The sequence below is a fragment of the Symphalangus syndactylus genome, chromosome 10, assembly GCF_028878055.3.
Source record: "Symphalangus syndactylus isolate Jambi chromosome 10, NHGRI_mSymSyn1-v2.1_pri, whole genome shotgun sequence".
Taxonomy (NCBI): domain Eukaryota; kingdom Metazoa; phylum Chordata; class Mammalia; order Primates; family Hylobatidae; genus Symphalangus; species Symphalangus syndactylus.
Window position 1 is genome coordinate 64126610 of NC_072432.2, and position 10481 is coordinate 64137090.

Here is a 10481-nt window from a genome sequence, read left to right on the forward strand (position 1 = left end):
GTCCCTCGAAGCTCCCCAGTGACTTCCATGGATCAAAACACAGCCTTCCATACAACAAAAAATTGATGCTACTGGAATTACTAGAGTTCGAGATGTTCCAAGATTTCAAAGAGGGAAAGGATGGGAGATTGCCAACACTGTTAACTAAAATAAACATTGAATTGACCCTTGGCAATGGTCTGTTCCCGCACCCAACACGTGGCTCCACTACGTTAAAAAAAAAAAACAAAACACATGTGATATTTGCTTTTAAGATCATAAAACAGCAGGAAGGAGACAAAAGCTCTTATGCGTCATCTGAGATGACAGATGTACTGTTAAAGCGTGCGTTTGTTTCAAAGATTAATGAAATTTGCAGAACTCAAACTAAACACAGAGGATAGATAAGACATGCTGCAGTTCTTGCCTTAACTCTTTCAATCCCAACAACTGAAATGTCTTCCAGAGAAGCAACTCCCCCCGGTAAGGATGTAGCGCGGTCTCTACGTGGGTCTAAGGGATCCGACCCACGACGCACTGCACTGGGTTCACGAAGCGCCTCCTCGCGGGCGGTTATCTTGGTATCTCTGAGAGCGGCGGGCTCTCGCTCCCCCTCCAGGGATTTGGGGCAGAAAGCGAACATCCCACAGTTGGCGGGAGTTACGCAAGATAGTCAGACCCGGCCTTCACTCCAGAGTGCCCCGACCCCCCTCCACCCCAGAGGCGGGGCCGTCGCCTTCCTTCCGGACTCGGGATCGATCTGGAGCTCCGGGAATTTCCCTGGCCCGGGACTCCGGGCTTTCCAGCCCCAACCATGCATAAAAGGGCTTCGCCGTTCTCGGAGAGCCACAGAACCCGGGCCACAGGCAACTCCCCGCCAGCTCTCCTCCTCGCACAGCCGCCCGACCAGCCTGCTGAGCCCCATGGCCCGCGCCGCGCTCTCCGCCATCCCCAGCAATCCCCGGCTCCTGCGGGTGGCGCTGCTGCTCCTGCTTCTGGTGGCCGCCGGCCGGCGCGCAGCAGGTGGGTCCCGGCGCCCTTGGGGTCCCCGGGCCGGATGCGGCTGGGGTGGGCGCCCCGCGCCGACAGCCCCGCTCAATCACCGAGTCTTTTCTTCCCTAGGAGCGCCCATGGCCACTGAACTGCGCTGCCAGTGCTTGCAGACCCTGCAGGGAATTCACCTCAAGAACATCCAAAGTGTGAACGTGAAGTCCCCTGGACCCCACTGCGCCCAAACCGAAGTCATGTAAGTCTCGCCCACCGCTGCCGCTGCCACCGCTGGGGTCCCCGACTCTCCCGCTGCCCCAAACCCTGTCCTCAGCCCGACCTCCTGTCTCACGAGATTCCCTTCTCTCTGCAGAGCCACACTCAAGAATGGGCAGAAAGCTTGTCTCAACCCCGCATCCCCCATGGTTAAGAAAATCATCGAAAAGATGCTGAAAAAGTAAGTTATAATTTCCATGTACACAGCTGACTGGAGCTGTTGGTCAGAAATACTGGCATCTGCCCCCTAAAAAGTAAATCAGGAAAACCCAAGGGTTAGCTGCAGGACTGAAAAAATTATTATTTTCACAAAGTTGCCATTAAGGTTATTAATGTACTCTGGTGCCAGAGGATATTCCCAGTGCCCAGGGTCACCACCCAGGTTCTTCCCTCCTTCCAGTGAATGTAGGTAAAACTGCTTTCATGTAACATCTCATTGGAGTTTGCCAGTTCTGCTGAAGTGTTTTCCACCTGTTAAAAAACACAAGCTTCATTTCCCCTAGTTCCTACTGACTTTCAGACCTGAAAAGCAGACCCCCTGGTTTTTTGTAAAAGTTTAGGGTTGAAGTGCAGAGATTTCACAATAATATTGCACTGGGTATATATCTGGTTGCCACCACCTATTAGCCGTGTCACTCAAAGACAATATTATTTAGTTTATCTGAGACTCAGCAAAACAGGGAAAATAATGGTAGCTACATCATGAGGTTGCTTTGAGGCTTAAGTGAGGCCCAGTATGACAAAGAACAATAGGCTCTGGCTGTTTTAGCCAGTAAAACAGTGTAGACAGCCACCCCTCCACCCCACCTCACCCCCATTCCTAAAAGAGCATACCAAGCCTAGAGGTCCTTGCCACACAGCACAGCTGTCACAGGCAGTAGCCACTTGGGTGCCAGGCTGGGGAAACTGCATTCAGAAAACTCTAGAGCCTGGGGAAACAGGACAGGAGAAGAGGGTTGTGCAGTCAGCTTTCCTGAGCACCTACTCAGGGCACCCGTTTTCTCATTACAGTGGCAAATCCAACTGACCAGAAGGAAGGAGGAAGCTCATTGGTGGCTGTTCCTGAAGGAGGCCCTGCCCTTATAGGAACAGAAGGGGAAAGAGAGACACAGCTGCAGAGACCACCTGGATTGCGCCTAATGTGTTTGAGCATCGCTTAGGAGAAGTCTTCTATTTATTTATTTATTTATTTGTTTGTTTTAGAAGATTCTATGTTAATATTTTACGTGTAAAATAAGGTTATGATTGAATCTACTTGCACACTCTCCCATTATATTTATTGTTTATTTTAGGTCAAACCCAAGTTAGTTCAATCCTGATTCATACTTAATTTGAAGATAGAAGGTTTGCAGATATTCTCTAGTCATTATGTTCATATTTCTTAGTGATGACATATCAGGTCAGCCACTGTGATGGAGGCTGGGGAATCCAAGAAAATGGCCAGTGAGATCAATGTGAGGGCAGGGGAATGTATGTGTGTCTATTTTTGTAACTGTAAAGATGAATGTCAGTTGTTATTTATTGAAATGATTTCACAGTGTGTGGTCAACATTTCTCATGTTGAAGCTTTAAGAACTAAAATGTTCTAAATATCCCTTGGACATTTTATGTCTTTCTTGTAAGGCATACTGCCTTGTTTAATGTTAATTATGCAGTGTTTCCCTCTGTGTTAGAGCAGAGAGGTTTCGATATTTATTGATGTTTTCACAAAGAACAGGAAAATAAAATATTTAAAAATCTAAAATGTTTGTTTTATTTTGGGGGAAACAAGGACTATCTTTGCTGAAAAATCTGATGATTTACATCAATATTTATTTCTCAATTTTTTTTCTGGGCTTTCAATCTGCTATACAGATAAACTACGAATTATGCCTAATTTCATGTGGTGATTGCTGTCACTCCCCTTGGCTCTCACCTAGTAAAGAATGTGCCTTACCAAACTATGGTCTTGCCCCTGATGGGAGAATCACTGATACATATTGCCATTGTTACAAGAAGTTCCTTACAACCTTGCTACTCCAATTCACCTCCTTAAAAATATGGAGGGGGGAAATATGGCAGAGATGTTTTAACCAGAGCAACTCCATCTTGAATAGGGGCTGGGCAAAATGGGGCTGAGGTTTACTGGGCTGCATTCCCAGTAGGTTAGGCATTCGAAGTCACAGGATGAGATAGGAGATTGGCACAAGATACAGGTCATAAAGACCTTGCTGATAAAACAGGTTACAGTAAAGAAGCCAGCTAAAACCCACCAAAGCCAAGATGGAGACGAGAGTGACCTCTGTCGTTCTCACTGGTCATTATACACTAATTATAATACATTAGCATGCTAAAAGACACTCTTACCAGCCCCATGACAGTTTACAAGTGCCATGGCAACATCAGGAAGTTACCCTGTATGGTCTAAAAAGGAGAGGAACCCTCAGTTCTAGGAAATTGCCCACCCTTTTCCTAGAAAACTCATGAATAATCCACCCCTTGTTTAGCATATAATCAAGAAATAACCATAAAAATGGCCAACCAGCAGCTCAGGCTGCTGCTTTGCCTATGGAATAGCCGCTCTTTATTGCTTTACTTTCTTAATAAACTTGTTTTCATTTAAAAAAATTTAAATTCTTGTAGTTATCTTAACATGGGATCTCATTTGTTTGCTTTTGCTAAATAATTTTTCGTATAGTTGTTGACAATTTAATGAAGCTGTCAATAAAATGGTGGCTAAAATATTTTGTTTTTCAAAACTCAAGTAGTTTGTGTCCTAACAGAACCATAAAAAGTGAGTGGCTGAATACTTCACCTGTGGAAACTTCTGATTGAAATTTGGACCCAATGTTCTAACCTTCAGATATAAGTAACTAGCACTAAGTTTAATGTCGTTTCAATCCTTTATAGCAATATACCAAACACAATGCTTTTAAGATTTCACTGCATTAGTTTGCTTCCTTCCTAATGGAATTTTGATGGGCCCTCATAGAGAATTTGCCCTCTGGGGAACTCTGTATTCAATGCTGCCCCAGGATGACAGCAGCACACCAGGTTTTCAGGACAGAAACATAATTGTCATGTCAAAGGAAGAAAGACCTCAATAATCTAAAAGAAACCACACTCCAAACCTGAAAAGGAAGGACAATGGTGCATGCATGAGGTATCCACTTGTCTCTGATTCAGGACTCATTCAGGAATTCTGAACCCTGGGTAACTGCCTCTAGCACAGACAGGAAGGTGAGGCTGGCAGCCCCAGTACTTGAGATCAAGTTCTGGATTGTCCCAAGTAGCTGGGTAAATAAGGGAACAACCTTTAAGTAGCAAGAAACAACCTCTGTGAGCTTTTCTTGCAGCTAAATAGGTTAAAAACAATAATCTCTTAATAATTCCAAGGTTATTAGTTAATTATAACTGAGATGAGAAAGAAGAATATTTGTAAACTATACGTAAGTAAATAAATGTGGTCAGGCGTGGTGGCTCACACCTGTAATCTCAGCACTTTGGGAGGCTGAGGCGGGTGGATCACAAGGTCAGGAGATCAAGACCATCCTGGCTAACATGGTGAAACCCCATCTCTACTAAAAATACAAAAAAAATTAGCTGGCGTGGTGGCGGGCGCCTGTAGTCCCAGCTACTAGGGAGGCTGAGGCAGGAGAATGGCATGAACCCAGGAGACAGAGCTTGCAGTGAGCCGAGATCGCGCCACTGCACTCCAGCCTGGACGACAGAGTGAGAATCCGTCTCAAAAAAAAAAAAAAGCAACCTATTCGAGAAGCTCCATAAATGGTAGTCTTCACTCCCTAACCCCAAGTTAGAGGACACTGGAAAATGTTTACAAGTGGCACTCAAGGGTTCAATAAAACCACTCCATAAACCTAAGACAAAGTCCTCATCCTCTAACATTGGAGCTTGCTGTACTGGCTACTTAACTCTTGCTAATAAGGAACAGGGAACATAAAAAGAATAAAAGAGATGCTTTTATTCACATGGTGGTTAAAGACAGGTTTCAAAGGATCAGACTGACATTGGAGTAAATTCCAGCTCTGTCACTGTGATCTTGGGCAAGTTTCTTTACTTCACTCAACCTCATTTCCCCTTCCATAGATGAAGATAATAACAGAATGAGCCTTCTGAAGTGTTGCAGGGATTAAATGTTACGGAGGCTCTGGAAACATGGTTCTTGTCATTGGTCCTCAGGCCAACTCCATGGACATTGTCTGGGTCTCCATCTTAAATCAAGTAGATGTGAAGATTGTGCTTTTCACACCAAATTGCCGAGAAGTTGCAAGTACCATGCAGTCGCCTGTAGAAAGTGTTATGGCAGGAAGTGGGACACAAGCCTATTTGAGGTGGCGGTCACAGGGTGAAGGAAGTAGGGGAAGAATGCTACATGATACATCACAGTTTTGAGAGGCCATCAGCAGGAAACAGCAATGACCACAGTGACTGCAGTTTCCTGACCAATGTTGTTACAGGAAAAAAGTCCGGATCCAGACCAAAAGAGGGTTTTTGGATCTCGCACAAGAAGGAGTTCAGACCAAGTCCACAATGCAAAGCAAAAGCAAGTTTATTAAGAAACAAAACATAGTCACGTCCATGTAATCTTATTGCTTAAATGCCAAATCTCCATCAGCAATTTTAGAGATGGAACCTTCAGTGTTTTTGTTCCCAATGTTTCACAAGCAAACGGGTGTAAATAGGAGACACACAGGGGAACAGAAAGTTAAAATCTCTAAGACTAATTAAATGAAATCTCCTGAAAATGACAGTGAAGCCAAGATAGCGACCAAAAAATTGATGCATGCAGCAAAGAGGACAAGGCAGATAAATACAAACAGCATAGCAGTTAACATCCCCTGGTGCCAAACCTATTCTTAGCCAGAAGGAACTTTACTGAAAGGGCCCTCTAACCCCATAAATCTTAGGAAGGACTCTAACCTTCCAAAGTTGGGCCTGGAACCCAGGTTCAGTCAAGTGTCCTTGCCTTTTACAAGAGGGGCCTTTAACTCTCTCTGTTAGGGGCAACTCTAACTCCTCTAAGTTGGGCCTCTAACCCAATCCCATCCTTTACCCGGGTACCCAACCACTTACCCAATCAGCTGGTTGGTACTGCAGTATATTTCCTTTGGGTTCAGGATCTCCTCAGTATTTTCCCTTCATGGTCGCCAGAAAGATGTTACCAGAAAGGGGTCCCAATTTAGACCCTAAATAAGGATTCTTGGATCTCAACAGAAATAATTCAGGGTCGGTCAACAATGCAAAGCGAAAGTAAGTTTGTTAAGAAAGCAAAGTGGTGAAAGAACAGCTACTCCACAGACAGAGTAGGACATTCCTTAAAGTAAGAGGAGGAACATGTTCACCCTAGGTACAATGCTTGTTTATGTATAAGACAAAAAAAGATCAAGGGGAGATGTGCTCTGCTACAAGAGTTTGTGACGAAGGTTTAATTTTCTTAATGACTATATTTTGCAAGAATTGATATTAGTATCTTTAAAGCAAAATTAGGAATGCTTCTGTCTAGATATTGGGATATCAGGAAACTCCTAAGTCTGGGTCTGTTTAGTACATGTTATCAGTCTGTTCCCTTAACTGTAAACTTCTAGAGGCTAGGAATACCTAACTTTCTGGGAATGCAGCCCAGCAAGTCCCAGCCTTATATTTTCTTAGCCCTCACTTAAGATGGAGTTACTCTAGTTTGAATACCTCTGACATATTTCCCCACTTCCTTTATAAGAGGACCCTTAATCCTAAGGGTGGCAGATAGACAAAGATCAGTCTTTTGTAACTTTCTTAGGCTGAACAGGGGTGATGATATTCGTGCCTAACTATTAGAGTCTCTTTTATTCAAGGTAGAGAGGAACTCAGTCAGAAAGCCTCGGTATGGTGAGGGTTGTTCATAAATTAGTCTCAGCAAAAGGTGAAGTCTGGAAAATTAATGTATCCAACTTAAGAAAGCATCGAGTAAGCTTGTCTTGCATTCCCACACAAAGAGTACAATTGCATATATTCCACAACAGCAAAGCAAAATAAGTAAAATCATCCTAAGTAAACTAAAAAGGAAGGCTTCTCAAGAACCGGGTAGTGGTTGGAACCAAGTTGATATAGGGTCAACTGGCAGTGCATCAATGGCAGATATATGAGTGTCTAGAGCTTTCATAGCCCGGGTAATATTATGTGAATAGTCTGGAGCATACACACAACATTTGTTTTTTGTTTGCTTGTTTGTTTGAGACGGAGTTTCACTCTTGTTGCCCAGGCTGGAATGCAATGGCGTGATCTTGGCTCACCACAAACTCCGCCTCCTGGGTTCAAGCGATTCTCCTGCCTCAGCCTCCCGAGTAGCTGGGATTACAGGCATGCACCATCACGCCTGGCTAATTTTGTGTTTTTAGTAGAGATGGGGTTTCTCCATGTTGGTCAGGCTGGCCTCAAACTCCCAACCTCAGGTGATCCGCCTACCATGGCCTCCCAAAGTTCTGGGATTACAGGCGTGAGCCACCGTGCCCAGCCCAACATTCAGTTTCGATCAAAGCACAAGTTCCCCCTTGGACTGCTGTTAAAATGTTCAAAGTCACATGGTTTTGTATGGCCACCTGCCTAATCTGAGAAGTTTCCTCAGTTAGGCGGGTAAGGGCATGGCGTGTACTATTGAAAGCTGCAGCCATGTGCTTGGCTAAGGCTTTAACGCATAACCTGATATTGATTATGGCTGCCAGTGGGGAAAATATAGCATCAGATAGAACCACCAAGAAGCCTGTTTTTGTTGCCCTATGGCGAGCCTTTACAGTATCCCAGTTGAACGGGAGAGAGTCCAATTTGCTGAGGATAAGTCCCAGGAGATAAGGACAACTTTCAAGTCCAACTATAAAGTAAATACAACCAGCCATGAGTTCCACAAGCCCATAACCATCCCCAAGGGGAAGGGTGGGCATCCATTTTTTGCAAATTGTGTTGCCATCCTACCCACATTTGGTCTGTTAAAATAAGGGTCTGATTACATTGTTGAGGTGGCAACCATCCCATATCACGGGTTTCAGTGTGGTGGTGACTATTAACGCACCTTTCAAAACATAGAGGTGTTTTGCCTGATACCTGTGCTTGAACAACTGTCATCCACCCAAGTCTATCACATACAGTATAACCTAAAGTCGAGGTGCTGTTTAGCTGTTTCCTAATTAGATGAAAAACGTGCCTTCTTGTCTCTCCATAAGTGAGGAAGGGGCTAAGGCCTGCGTGGCTATGGTACATGAGAAAAGAGGGACTATATTTATAATGCTCAGTTTCCCAATCATAATAAAATCCCCATAAAATTAGGTTTGCTGGTTGAATATGCCAGGGCAACCTGGAATTGAAGGAAAATGGCAATTCTCTACATAATCCAACAAACTGTTGGATTATATAGAGAGGCTACAGTCTGCCCACTTAGCAAATAAGTTACTCTTTGTGTGATTCCAGCTTATACCCCAAAATAGAATGCCAATCCACATCTTTATGCTACCCATCCCTTTTGTTTCTTTTGAACAGGAGCTGGAGGTCATGGGTTGGCCCATGGGAATAAGTGGGATCAGTCTTTTGTGTTCTGTTGGCCTGTGGGACTGTATAAGAGACAGGTTTCATTCGAGATAAGTGAACCCAGCTGTTTATTCCTAGAAGTTTAACTGCAGTTGGGGTACTAAGAAGAACTTGATAGGATCTGCTGGGGATCCTTCCTTTCAAGTTTTTAATAGGACCCAGTCTCCTGGCTGGGTTGTAACAATATTCTCTTCCTTAGTAGGGGAAGGGAGTCTTTGATTTCCACATTCAAGGAGCACCTTTTGCATTTGTCCTAAGTTGATTACATAATTTTGTACTTGAAAGTATCTATGTCTATCTGGAAGTCTGTAGTTAAGAAAGGCCTTCCATACATCATTTCAAAAGTGTTGCACTATAGATTTCTCTTGGGAACAGCTTGAACCCATAAAAAGACTACAGGCAATATAGATAGTCAGGTTTCTGATGTTTCCTGGCATAGTACTTTTTAAGTTTGGTTAGCTCTTTCTACTTTTTCTGAAGATGGTGGCATCCATACTAAATGAAGGAGGTACTTAATTCCTAGGGCCGAAGATATGTTCTGGGTAATTGTCACTGTGAAAGATGGGCCATTATTGTTTTGCAAGCTCTTAGACAGCCTAAATCTAGGAATTATTGCCTTTCATAGGAGATCAGAAACCTTGTCTTTTCAGACCAGGTAGGAAAAGCCTCAGTCCAATCAGTAAAGGATTGATGAATACTAATAAATATTTAAATCTTTTACATGGGGACATCTGAGCATAATCTACTAGTCAATCTTCACTGGCATACATTCCGCTATGCTGAACAGGCCTTACTAAAGGAGAAGGAAAAGGTTGGTTATTTGGGTTATTCCAGGCACAGAGTTCACAGGACTGAGTTACCTGCTTTACTGTTCCAAGTAAGTAAGCCTTTTCCTAAAAAAAGATGAGACATTGGCTGGGAGCAGTGGTTCATGCCTGTAATCCTAGCACTTTGGGTGGCCGAGGCGCATAGATCACCTGAGGTCAGGAGTTCGAGACCAGGCTGACCAACACAAAGAAACCCTGTCTTTACTAAAAATACAAAATTAGCCAGACGTGGTGGTGCATGCCTGTAATCCCAGCTACTCAGGAGGCTGAGGGAGGAGAATCACTTGAACCCAGGAGGTAGAGGTTGTGGTGAGCTGAGATTGTGCCATTGCACTACAACCTGGGCAACAAGAGTGAAACGCTGTCTCAAAAAAAAAAAAAAAAAAAAAAGAGAGAGAGAGACATTAATTGAAACAAGGAATCTCTTCCCAAATAAGTAGAGTCATGCAAATGCTTAACTGTTTTCTACTGATTAGCACCTGGTATCAATAATTTGTTGTTATTGATAAGTCAGCCAGAAGGATCTTGAATTAAACCCTGATCTTTAGCCCATTCTTATTCCTCTTTAGTATAACTTGGTTCTGTCATTACCAGGGCAGAGGGCACTAACATGCCTACAAGTCCAACTGGCTGCTTTAATGCAGCTGCCTTAGCTTCTGCATCTGCAAAGGAGTTTCCCTTAGCCACACTACAGTCTCCTTTTTGATGTCCTCTGCAATGGATTATAGCTACTTCCTTGGTCAGCAAAACAGCATCTAATAGATTTAAAATGTTTAAGTGATATTTCACAGGGGAACCCTTAGCATTTAGGAGTCCCCATTCCTTCCATGAGCATGAAGCAGCAGAATGGCATACATA

General features: G+C 43.7%; 1 protein-coding gene across 1 annotated transcript; it reads left to right on the forward strand.

Moving 5' to 3' along the window:
- The first annotated feature begins 776 nt into the window (after nucleotides 1-776).
- Nucleotides 777-2986, forward strand: LOC129492252 (C-X-C motif chemokine 2). Its single transcript, XM_055297347.2, has 4 exons — nucleotides 777-1002; nucleotides 1102-1225; nucleotides 1340-1423; nucleotides 2254-2986. The coding sequence occupies exons 1-4, from the start codon at nucleotides 903-905 to the stop codon at nucleotides 2267-2269; spliced, it is 324 nt and encodes a 107-aa protein (XP_055153322.1). The 5' UTR covers nucleotides 777-902; the 3' UTR covers nucleotides 2270-2986.
- Nucleotides 2987-10481: the final 7495 nt, after the last annotated feature.